Source organism: Emiliania huxleyi (genome assembly GCF_000372725.1).
Source record: "Emiliania huxleyi CCMP1516 unplaced genomic scaffold EMIHUscaffold_103, whole genome shotgun sequence".
Classification (NCBI taxonomy): Eukaryota; Haptophyta; order Isochrysidales; family Noelaerhabdaceae; genus Emiliania; species Emiliania huxleyi.
This window is the reverse complement of record NW_005202237.1, coordinates 384,589-396,415: the sequence shown is the minus strand read 5'-3', so window position 1 is coordinate 396,415 and position 11,827 is coordinate 384,589. Positions and strand designations below refer to the sequence as shown.

The following is an 11,827-nucleotide window of genomic DNA, read 5'->3' as shown; positions in this document are numbered from 1 at the left end:
AGCCAGCTGCCGCGCGTGTCCAGCATCTTGAGCCCGCTTCCCGCACCCCCCCCCCCCGCCCCGCAGGGTTATCGACTTTGTACCCCGTCCCCATCCCTCTTCCTCTCATTTCAGACCCCGTACACCTCCACAAAGCGAATATAGCTGTTTGTGCACATCCAATGCAAGCGCCCGTCTCAACTTTCATGATGATGCGACTTGCACAGGACAACTCGATCATGGACAACATCGACTACAAAGCGAAGGAGAAGCCCGCCCCGGCGGCGAGCGCCTTGTGCTTTCTGTGTGCTGCGTCTGGGAGCTACGCTCCTAATCCCATCCCGCTTTCGATAGGGCGACGCCGACTGGACGGTCTCGGCCAAGGTGTTTCCAGAGGAGAAGCCCGCCCCGGCGGCGAGCGCCTCGCATGCTGCGGTGCAAGCGGAGCCTGCGCTCACAGCTGCTGACGCGCCCAGCTTGCGCGTGTGCACAGGACATCTCCGAGTGGACGACCCCCTCAAAGTCGCGCCGCAACAACGAGCGCAAGGAGGCGTCCGCCCCGATCGACTGCAGCAACGGTTACGGGGCCCTGATCGGGGCGGGCGGCGACGAGGGCATCGTCGGTGGCGCCGACACCGGCAAGGCGCCTTCCAAGGCGACCCGCGGATCCACGCCGTCGGCCACAAACTCGGTGCTCGCCGCCTGCATGTGCGGTTTCCGCCCCCTGCTCGCCGCTCACAGCCAGTCTCGCGCCCCTGTTCAGGGCGCGACGGTCATCAAGCCCAAGACGGTCAAGCCCGAGACGGTCAAGCCCAAGACGGTCAAGCCCAAGACGGTCAAGCCCAAGACGGTCAAGCCGGTCACGCCGGAGGGCTCCGTCTCCGCCTTCGGCTGGCTCTCGTGGCCCAAGCTCTGCTGGCACAACGTGCTCTGCACCGTCTTCATCTGCCTCATCGCGGCGAGTGCTAGCGGCGGGGCGTTCGCCTACTTCTCGCACGGCTCCGACAGCCTTCTAAGCGGGTCCTTTGTGCTGGCGATGCGATCACTCTCCCCTCTGGTGCCGCTTTCCTTCGCACATGCGGTCACCGCCTCGCAATGGGGCATCATCCTCGACTGTGGCTCCTCTGGCACACGCGCCCGTGTCTTCAGCTGGCCGGAGAAGGGGTGGAGCATCACCGAGGCGGATGTCGAGCTTGAAATTGAGCCAGGCATCTCGTCGTTCGCCAACAACCCGGAGGCCTTGACCGCCTATCTCGCTCCCCTTCTGGACCAGGCCCGCCTCGCGGTACCAGACCCGAGTACTACAAAAGTCCGGGCTTTTGGCACGGCGGGAATGCGTCTGTTGTCCGAGATGGAGCAAGTGCCTATCTGGTCGGCTGTTGAGGCGGCAATCACAGCTTCTGGCTTTGAGTTTGCGGCGGCCCACACCATCGCCGGTGGATACGAGGGCCTCTTTAACTGGCTTACGAACAAGTACGTTCTCCAGACAACGCTCGGAAAGGATGTGTTCCTGGGCTGCCTCGACTACGGTGGGGCGTCCTTTCAGGTCACGTTTGCGCCGGCAAGTGGAGTCATCCAAGATTTTGGCTACCGCCTAAGGGTTGATAGCTCCCAAGAGCGCGTCTACTCGTACTCATACATGCGGTCCGGGCAAGATCAGGCGATGCTGCGCTATGCAAAGGCGTTGGCATCCAGGAGCCAGGAAAGCCCGATTCTAGACAGCCCGTGCCACAATCAAGGGTTCAACTCTTCCATGAACGTGGCGGGCGCTGGCGAACGCACCCTTCGTGGCACAGGCGACTATAGCAAATGTAAAGAGCTCACACAAGCGCTGCTTAACCAGCAGAACGAATGCCTGCTTGAGCCGTGTGCTGCACAAGGCGTCTATCAGCCGCCGCCCACTGGCGTCAAGTTTTGGGCTCGGGGTGCGCTCTTCTTCACAGCCAACGGGCTCGGGCTCGTCGATTGGGGCGACGCACAGGCACTTTCGACCAACCAAATCAGCGCAAAGGGCGCCGAGTTTTGTGCAAAGCCATGGGCCGACGTCGCGTCCAAGTATTCGCAGAGCTACTGCTTCTCGAGCGCATACATCGTGGCAATGCTCAACGCGTATGCCTTTCCGCCCAGTGATGAAACGGCGGTTGTGTACTCACGCAAGCTCCACGGCTTCTCCACAGGTTGGCCACTCGGGGCGCAGCTCTTTTTCATTGCAGAAGCAAAGGTGGACATCGCGCTCGACAATACGATGATGGGCCCTGCAGCTAAGTCGTGCTCGCCCGCCGAACCGGCCCGCTGCTCGTTTGCCAGCACCGATTGCGCAGCTGGCACATCGTGCAGCTGCATTACCACCTCCATGAAGGGCAACACACAAGAGCGGCGGGTGCTGTTCGCCAGCCAGCAAGCAGGCCAGACGATGACGGACAGCTCGACGAGCGGTGAAGCGTCGTGCTACTGCTTGCCTTGAGCTGGGAGCTTCCAGCACGACATCTACGGCTTCTGACGACAACGTGGACCTCTCGCGGCGGGGCTGCAGGCGGTGTACCCGCATACAACCTCCGTCGAGAGCCGCAGGGGTAAGGGGGGGGTAGCGAAGGCCCGCCGTTGCAGTCCTGGGACACGGATTGGCGGCCGGCTGAGGTGCGGCCGATGATTGCGAGGCGCGCCCCCTTGCGAGGCGGTACAGTCCGACAAGTGAGTGTCGGGTGGTTGCCGTGAGCGTCCACAATGTGGCGCAAGGAGAGTCCCATGCGGCGAGCTGTGAAGTGTGTGCGTTTGCGCCGATGGTTGCGAACGTCGCTGTGCCGTGCATGCGAGATCGGATCACGGTCATGAGTGTTTGCTTTGCATGCGGGCCCATTGGGCAAGGAAGGGGGAGCGTTGTGGTGTATCATGACGCAGGAAGGCACACACGGACAAGCACACCATACGAACCACAAACGTCGGGCGGGCGGGCGGGACAACACAAAACAACACAGGTGCGCAGCACAGCGAAGCACACAGGGCGTGCGCCATGATGGAAAATAAAAACGGACGCGCGATCGCGGGCTGCGGCTCAATCAAGGCTCTGCCGACGAATAGGGTTTGGTGGAGCGCCCTACTTCTCCGACATCTCCTCCTCCTCGGTTGGGGGCGGCACGACAACCGCTTCTATGCGCGTGTGGGACTTGCGTAGGCCATCCCACGAGCTCTGAAGCAGGCAGACAGGCCGTGGTCTCTGGGCCAGGCACGCTCGCTAGCAGCCGACCGACCCCGAAACAAAGTCGCAGCAGGAAGCTGGAAGCACATGTCAACGGCCGCTGTGCAGCCTGCGAGACGATCCACGAATGCAAAACACGCGTGGCGAAGGTTCCATCGCGCATGGGTCATTCCTCAGCTCATTCCGGAGGTCGAATTGGGTCGGAGCGTGCGCCGATCGGCAGCTTTGGGATGAGCGAGGAGGCGACGATCGCGCCGAGTGCCTGCGGGGACTGCATGGGTGGAATGGAGACACTTCAGATTCGGTAGTCGTCGTGACGGTAAACAACGCCGAAGACATCGTTTTGGGCGGTGCTTGGCATGTCACGGCGGTGCTCCTACTCGATGGCCTCGTCATCGACAAGCTCGCAACCTGCCGGGGATAAATTATGTTGCTGTTACGACTGCGCACTTCCCAAAGGCAGCGGATGCCATCAACCTTCTCCGACCCTGTAATTGTTTGATCCGAATCTTGATCCACAGGTGGAAGGCGCTTGTGCTGTTGGACTCGCCGGTCGATGACGAGCTGGATAATGTAGCGAATGCGCGCACTGGCCGAGCCGAGGGCAACGAGAAAGTTGGCGATGTCGTTTAAGCCCAGAGAGCTCGCCAGCGCGACGTATGCCGGTTCGTCCATTGTCAGTAGGCACGGCTCGCCGTTAAGAGGCTCATCGCACATCGGAGTGGGAGTGCACCGGTGACGCAATTTAAAGACGCTGGGTGAGGCGGTGTGCGTCGTCGAGCGGCGCTAAAGGTTTCCGAATTGTTGTAGAAGGATGTTTTTCGGCGGATGAGATCGCGACCGAGCTCAGGCTCGCCGCGGCGTTGGAGGACGCCACCGTCGCCTAGAACCCCTGGCGCACTACGTGCCCCCCCACCCCCGTTGCAGGGCGGCGCTTTATTTATGTCCGCCTTGCTTGTGTGGGCGAAGGCCGAAGCGCGGGTGCGTCAGAGCTGAGCCAAAGTTTTGTTAGCGCCACATTCACCTCCCGTAGAGCGTACTCATCGGCGCGGGCTCTCTCGGCTACGGGACCGGCCCCAGCTTCGGCTGAGGGCTGACAAGCTGCCGAGCCCAAATCACTGTGAGAGGCGTGATTTCTTGTACTTGTTGGTTTTCTAAAATCTCTCTCTCTAGAGCGTAGTGCGTAGAGGGTCCTCGTGCCGCAGAGGGTCCTCGAGAGCTATAGCCTATACTCGAGTAGAGGGTCCTCTACTCGATCGATCGAGTATGCGGAATCGACCCTACTCCCTATATCCAGCCAGCTCAAGTGCTCAAGAGTACTCGATTATAGTCTAGAGGGTCCTCTCAAATGAATGAAACTTCTGAGATCATTTGTGCTGTTGAGCGTATCAGATAAAGCCCGCACCCCGCCGTGGCCGCCGCTTTTTTTCTGTAGTCGTTGCGGTTCGCCTCCTGGGGGTGGCGGTGCCCCGCGCGACCCGCTCGAACGCCCAGCGCGCAGCGCCCCGTCGCCACCATGGCCGAGGACACCTCGGCTCAGGACTACGTCCGCGTCAAGCGGCGAAACACCATCATCTTTCTGTACGTCCAGCTCTCCGACACCGCCTCCGACCTGCGCCAAAAGCTGAGCGCCATCAGCAAGGTTGACGCGGCCGAGATGAAGCTCTTCCTCGACAAGAATGGCGACGTGCCGCTCGACGAAAAGAAGAGCCTCGCCGACCAAAAGGCGCGCCCGCTCCCAGGCCGAGCGTCCACGCAGTGTCGCACCCTAGCAGTGCCGCCACCCGCCTCCGCTGCCGACCCCGACGGCGCGCCTCTGCGGGCGGCGCAGGTCGAAAACGACCAGGAGATCTTCCTCGTCTACAGAACGGAAGGCGCCAAACATGCCCGCCCGACGCCGCTGCGCGCAAGCCGCCCGGCCCACCGACCCCGACCCGCCGCCTCTGCCGGCAGATGGCAGCAGCTGGGAGCCCGTCGAGGTGGGGGCGCCGGAGGAGGGCGCGTGAGGATGCGTGGGCAGGAGCAGCGTCAACGCACGGTGCGTCGCACTCTGCGGGTGCGCCAGACGGGACGCGAGAAGGGGATCGCGCCGGCCGCCGCGGTTGGTCCTCTCACCGGCACCGCGCCGATACTTGCCACTGCCACCACCCTATTTCCCTTGCTTTCCTGGCGTACGTCTGGCGGCATGTACGAGTATGTACCCCGCAATTTGAGGGAAAAAGTGATATATCTTTACTTCGGACGTGCCTCCACCGGCACGCCTCGCACGCCCCCCGCAGGCCGCAACCCGCCCCGCGCGGCGGTCCCCCCCCCGCGCGGGAGCCGGGACGATCCCTGCCACACTGGGTATAGAGAGGTCCCATGGTATAGACTCTCGTGGGCTGTCCGCCCCGCCCCCACGCCCCACCTGCCCTGACTGCACAGGTGCCCCGACGAACGGCGACCACAAAGCGGGGGACACCGCTGCGCGTTGGGCGCTGCGCCGGCGGTACTTTATATGCCTAACCCCGCATTATTGAAAAAAAATCAAAAAACAAGGCTCGCCCTTGGCGCTCTTGGCCCTCTCGCTCCCCTCTTCCCCTCTTGTCTCTCTCGCACCATCCAGGGAGGCTGCCACTCTAAAAAGCTCTCGAGAGAGATTTTGTTGTTGAAAGCTCGGTAGGGATGGCGGATGCAGCTTGCTGCTTGCAGGAAAAAAGATGGATTTGGACAGGAACGTTTTTTTCACACAACACTAGGCACGGGACTGGCGCGCACTGGCACTAACACAGGTACACCGGCGCACAAAATTCTTTGTTCACTGCCTTCAGCTGGGGCAACGCGCCGAGCCCAAATCACTGTGACAGTCGTGATTTCTTGTTGGTCTTCAAAAATCTCTCTCTCCAACGCGCAACGGGGGATGGGAGAACGCTGAACGCACGCCGCCACCACACAGGGATTTATTGATTTATTTAAGGGAGGAGAGTGTGATGCAGCCGTCGCCCACCCTTGGGCGCCTGCTTCTTCCTATCTCTCTTCGCAGTTTCTCGCCAGCAACCTATTTTCTTCCTCGGCGGCGCGCGTTTTTTTTTACTGTCGTTGCTGTCTCTCCCTTCTCGACTGTCTGTGCTTGCTTGTGCGTCTTGGGTGCGGGGTTGTGTTTTTGTGTGAAGGTGCTTGTGCGTCTTGGGTCTGGGGTTGTGTTTTTGTGTGAAAGCTGCGCGAGCACATGCTGGCTTGCGCCGCACTGCGGTACAAGGTGGGCTTGGTCTACCGGTACCATGGCAATGCCGCTGAGACTGGTGAGTACCTGTACGACCCGAACTACACGCCGACGCGGGACATCGAGCAAGTGGTCCACACGCTAAGCGCAATGTTCAAACCGACCTCTGTCGAGCCTGAGCTCAGGCAGGCAGGGGCTGTAAGGTAGTGAAAGACCTTCCCTGGGTCTGTCACTCTGTCTCTCACACCCTCACTGTCGTCGCCCGCGTGGTTATTGTTTCTTATCACCCTACCGTAGGGTACCGAACTTAAGGTAAGGTAGCTTGAGTTAGGGAGCTCAAACTACTTTAAGTTCGGTACCCTACTCGAGTACGGTACTGTGAAGGTGGTAGCGATGAGCTCACTATAGCTAGAGCTCACACTAGAGGCCGTCATCGCATTCGCCCTGGGACCCAGCGCTGACTTCTGACTGTCGATGCTGTCTATCCCTTTCTCGACTGTCTGAGCTTGTGCGTCTTGGGTCCCTGCTTGTGTTTTTGTGAAGGTGCAGCCGGCATTCCCTTGCCAGGCCTTCTACCGCTGCCGCATGGCGGCACCCTTGCTCCTCGGCAGCATCGCTGTACCGGTGCTCTCGACCGGTGGCGGAGATGACGCACCGGTGCTCTCGACCGGTGGCGGAGACGATCGCGACTATATTGTCCTCTCGCAAGTCGGTGGGCGCGAGGCTTGCCACGAGGCGTGTGTGGCGGAGAACGCGACTCTCGCCTGCATTGACACTGATATTGAGACATATCGCGTCTCGCAGCTGCTTCGGCACGCGCCTGGTCGCGTCGGCGACGCATGGCTCGCTGCGTGCAGCACGGAGTACGACAACTGGGCGCCGGGTCAGCCGTCCGATGGCGACTGCAATACCGTCGACCAAAGGGGCCGGTGGCACGCCGTCGACTGCCTTAGCGAGCGGCAGTGCCTCTGTGAGCGCAGCGGCGGCGTAGACTATGAGAGCGAGGCGTGGCGAGAGCTGGCCATCTTCCTGGCTGCGAATGGGCTCTGGTCTGCGCTGCTGTTCACCGCCTTCTTGCGCTGGCTTCGCGAGTCGAAGCGACGAAGCCAGGCCAGCCTTCCCAGCGGCGGCGGCAGCCGGAAGACGCGCTTCTCCGTCGCCGCGCGCCTGCGCAGCGCCACCCGGGTCGGCCGGTCGCTGCGTGCTCGCGTCCAGGGGCTGCTGATCACCGTCGGCGTCATCGTCCTTTCGTGGGCCTTTTTGCCGTCGCTCATGTTCATCTTTGGGTGGTGGCCGCGACGGCTGGCGGGCTCGTGCTTCGTGTGGCTCCACTTTGCGATGCTCGGCGTCTCGTCCATCGGTCTCGCGGTCCGCCCCGTGGACCACGCCGTCATCCGGTACATCTCTTTGTTTGCGAGCGTCGTCGCCTCTGCCCTCGCCGGCCTGCTCCTCTACGCCTCCGTCTCCGGGCTCGACGACCCGACGCTGCGGATCTGCTTCTTCATCGGCGGCCTGGCCGCGCTCACCTTTTGCCCGATCTTCTACCACGCCTACTACGTCTCTCGCACGCGGCCTCGCGCCGCGTGGCGGGGCATCTGGCTCGGCTGCCGCCTGGCGCACGGTGCGATCGGGGCGATGGTGCTAGTCTACTTCACGCTGGCGGCGCTGCTGGACCAGAAGCTGGTGCCCGACTGGTGGCCGTTCGCCACCTCCACCGACCTCCTCCAGCACCCCGACGGCATCCCAATCATCTCCTACTCGGTCTGTGCCCTCCTCTGGTCGGCCGTCACGACGCCGCGCGCGCGCGGCGCGGCCCTCGCGTGGGTGGCGCGACTCGGCTCGACGGCGGAGGAGCGGAGCGCGGCCGTGGTCGCCGGGCTTTGCTCGCACGCCAAGCTCTCCACCTCGCAGCTGCTCCCCTCTGCCGAGGAGAACTTCCGCGTCGTCTCCTTCGACAAGCTGCGCGCGTCCGACTTCGACCTCTCGCGGCCGAGCCAGGTGCAGGACCACTCGCACAAGGCGGAGCTCGGGATGTGCGACGCCTTCCTCTCGCACTCGTGGCACGACTCACCCACCGCAAAGTGGGACGCCCTCTGCCGCTGGGCGAGCGACTTTGAGAAGGAGTCGGGCCGCCCGCCGCGCGTTTGGTTCGACCGCGCCTGCATTGACCAGGACAAGCTGGCGGAGAGCCTCGCCTGCCTGCCCATCTTCCTCGCCGGCTGCGCCAAGCTGGTCGTCCTCGCGGGCCCGACGTGGCCCTCGCGGCTCTGGTGCGTGATCGAGCTCTTCACCTTCCAAAAGATGACGAGCGGAGCGCAGCTCGACCGCATCTCCGTCATCCCGCTCGTCGACGGCCAGGGCACGGACGCGCGCAAGCGCTCGCTGGAGCGCTCCATCGGCGCGCTCCGCTCCTTCGACGCCGAGACAGCCACCTGCTTCAAGCCGGAGGACCGGGAGGCGATGCTCTCCGTGATTGAGGCGAGCATGGGCTCCTTCGGCGAGTTCAACAGTTGGGCGAAGACGGTCTTCGAGCACCGCCGCCTCTCCGACCGGAGGGCCATCGAGCTCATCTCGTCGCGCGTCCCGTCCGGCTCGCAGCGCGCACTCAGCCGGATGACGCGCGGCCTGCGCGGCAGCATCACCGGCTTCTTCCGCATCGGCGCGCGCGGCCTCTCGCGCGGGCGGAGCACCGGCGCAAAGGTGGCGTCGCGTTCCACCGCCCCTGGCGGCGTGCTGCAAGAAGCCGGCGGAGGAGGAGCATGCCAGCAGCTGCATGAGTCGCGAGATTCGGAGGAGCTGCGGAGAGAGCTCTCGCTGACGATAAAGGTGGTACCGCGGCGCGGCTCGTGCCCGTACTAGAGGACTGTCCAATGCAGCAACTTCGCATGTGTATTAAATTTAATTACATTTTTATACCATCGAAGCAACAAGCATGCATCGGCGCGGTGGAGCAGGAGTGAAAAGTCCAACGCGCTCGTCGGTGACGGTGCCCCCGGAGATTTCGCCGCGCTCGGCGAACCTCGACAGCGGCACAGCGCCCCTTCGGTGCGGGCACCGGGCTGGCCAGGGCATGCGCCATGCACAGCTCTCTTTGCGCGCCTGAAGCCTGGAGAGCAGCTCCTCTGCTGCTCACACGCTCCGCACAGTTGGCACAGCCTACTGTGCGGCTGCCACAGCTGTCACAGCGATGGGCTCGCCCTCACTGGCCCTCAGTCACTTGTGCTGCGGCTTGTGTGAGGGCGTAGCGACAGCCGACACTGCTCGCGGCGACTGCCGGCACACTGTGTGAGACCATGGGTGTGAGGTAAAACCACGCTACCAGCGCTTGGTCACATCAGCCCTGAGGTCATATCCTTCTCCTCTGTTGATGGTAACACTTGTCTACTCGCTGGAGCCGAGCAGGAGGGCCCGGCGCACAACCCCTAGTCAACTCCCGGTCCACACCCCGTAGACTCTAGAGCTCAGAAGCTGGGCTTATAGTCGATCTGCCTCGACGACTTGTATTCAACCTGTCCCATGCTCTCCGCCTTCTCCGTCAAGGACGCGGCCTTGGTCTCCAACCAGTCGCCGCCGTCGCCGAAGACGCCCACGCCGTTTAAGAGGAAGAGCCCCACTGCGATGGCGCCCAAGATATTTGGCGCAGCAGCGAGCGCGCCTCCGAGTTCGGGCGCAGAGTCAGGCGCTGGCGGCGGGCTACCGAGCTCAGCCATGGACTTTGCGCGTAGCATGTTGTCCGTCTCCGCAAGCGCGTCCAGCTTGGCATCCGCCGCCGCCAGCGCCTCGTCAATGCGCCGCTGCCGCTCGCCAGGTCCGCTGGCGTCAGTCCGGACTAACTTGCCGTCGGCGTCGTAATAGTCGAGACGCGGTGGCGCGACGCGTGGCAATGTTCGGGCTGCTCTGGCGTCCCGCAGCTGCGGCGGCGCGACGAAGCAGATCGTGAGCTGGATGAAAAGCAACATCGCTGCGCAAAAGAATTCTGAAGATACAAGCCTCTCTCACAGCACACTGGCACGACAAGGGCGCGGACTGGCGCGGACTGCGCAAAAGAATTCATCAACTGAGCGAACCGCGGTCCGGGTCTCGCCACCGCGGCTGCGGGGTTGATAGAGCAGGCCGGCTGCGGCTCCTGATGTACCTCCGCTTTTGGGTGGCGGTGCGCGCGCTGCCGACGGCGCTCGCCGGCGTTCGCGGCGCTACGGCGCTCGCGGCGCGCTCGTGGCGTTCAGGGCGGCTCGCGCGCGCACACACACACACACACACATGCATGCATGCATGCATGCATGCATGCACAGACCTGGCACAGACACACAGCCTCTTCCCTCAAGAGGCAGACGCCCAAGCAAGGGTGGCGACGGCTAGCACCACACTCCACAAAAACTCTTGCCCACACTCCTCTCCGTCGCTGTTGTCTTTCTTTCGGTGTTTAGTATCGGTGTTAGTCAGCGAGATTACAGGATACAGCGCAGCAAAAATGAAACCCTGGCATGAAGCGTGAGGGCACCGGGTTTTGCCGGCGTGGCTACTATGCGGGATGGGTCGCAGCGGATGCCACCGAGGAGGCCTGCACGGCCAAGTGCCTGTCCGAGCCAAACTGTCACTACGCCGCGATGCTACCCGGCCGCACTTGCAGTCGATACGGTAGCCTAGCGGGAGACTGCGAGGACCGAATAGACGACCGCATCCATGTCTTATATCGGAGGATTCCATGCCCGCCACCATCTCCGCCAGCGGAGCCAGTGCCTCCGCCCCCCTCGGCAGTTCCAGCTCCGTCGACAGAGCCACCGCCAGTACCGTCCCCAGATCCGCCGCCAGAGCCGCCTCCCTCCCCCATCCCTCTTCCATCGCCGTCGCCAGAGCCGCGACCATCGCCGATGCCCGTGCCACAGCCGAAGGCGAAGTGGAAGTAGGGCGCCATCACCGGCACGCCGAAGAGCCGCTCGCCGAGCGCCTCCATCACGTGCGGTGACGCAACGAGGCCGCGCGCGTCGAGCCCGAGTGGCCCCGCCTGCCAGATGGTGCAGCCAGACGCGACAAGGCCATCGGCCGCCGGCCAGCGCCACCAGCCCACCAGCGGACCCTGCGCTTCGTACACTCCGCACAGCCCGAAGAAGAGCATACCGCTGAGCAGAGGAAAGGCCCACGAGCGTTCGTCGGTCAGGCGGCGGGCACAAGTCACGCCCGTGTAGACCCACGGAATGTACCAGAAGACCGAGTTGGCCGAGGAGCACGTCGAGACGTTGACAATCCCACTCGCGTGGCAGTGCGTCCCTCCCAACCGCAGGCTGAGCTGCTCGGTCAGGAGGCCAAGCGCGAGCGACGCGGCGGCGAGCGCAAGCTTCCATGGCGAGCCGCGGGTGTGCGCGAGCACCAGAAGCACCAAGGTGAAGACCAGCACATCCAGCGAATGGACCGAGCCCGGAAACTCGTCCACCGTCATAGGCGTCTTCGGG

The 11,827-nt window shown here is 63.1% G+C and overlaps 4 protein-coding genes across 4 annotated transcripts; 3 read left to right on the top strand and 1 right to left on the bottom strand.

Annotated features, from left to right (window-relative positions):
• Nucleotides 1–1,072: 1,072 nt before the first annotated feature.
• On the top strand, nt 1,073–2,137 carry EMIHUDRAFT_52751 (hypothetical protein; the record flags this gene model as incomplete). The annotated part of the gene is made up of 1 exon (XM_005793124.1): nt 1,073–2,137. A coding segment is annotated over one exon (1,065 nt), but the record flags the coding sequence as incomplete, so codon positions are not given.
• A 2,554-nt stretch (nt 2,138–4,691) lies between these two features.
• On the top strand, nt 4,692–5,181 carry EMIHUDRAFT_222521 (hypothetical protein; the record flags this gene model as incomplete). The annotated part of the gene is made up of 2 exons (XM_005793123.1): nt 4,692–5,033; nt 5,155–5,181. The coding sequence occupies 2 exons, from the start codon at nt 4,692–4,694 to the stop codon at nt 5,179–5,181; spliced, it is 369 nt and encodes a 122-aa protein (XP_005793180.1).
• Nucleotides 5,182–6,383: 1,202 nt separating this feature from the next.
• Nucleotides 6,384–9,614, top strand: EMIHUDRAFT_222520 (hypothetical protein; the record flags this gene model as incomplete). The annotated part of the gene is made up of 5 exons (XM_005793122.1): nt 6,384–6,575; nt 6,945–8,138; nt 8,307–9,223; nt 9,332–9,363; nt 9,445–9,614. 5 exons carry the CDS (start codon nt 6,384–6,386, stop codon nt 9,612–9,614), a joined length of 2,505 nt encoding a protein of 834 aa, XP_005793179.1.
• A 224-nt stretch (nt 9,615–9,838) lies between these two features.
• Nucleotides 9,839–11,814, bottom strand: EMIHUDRAFT_108413 (hypothetical protein; the record flags this gene model as incomplete). Its single annotated transcript, XM_005793121.1, has 2 exons — nt 9,839–10,338; nt 11,241–11,814. The coding sequence occupies 2 exons, from the start codon at nt 11,812–11,814 to the stop codon at nt 9,839–9,841; spliced, it is 1,074 nt and encodes a 357-aa protein (XP_005793178.1).
• Between the last annotated feature and the right edge of the window lie 13 nt (nt 11,815–11,827).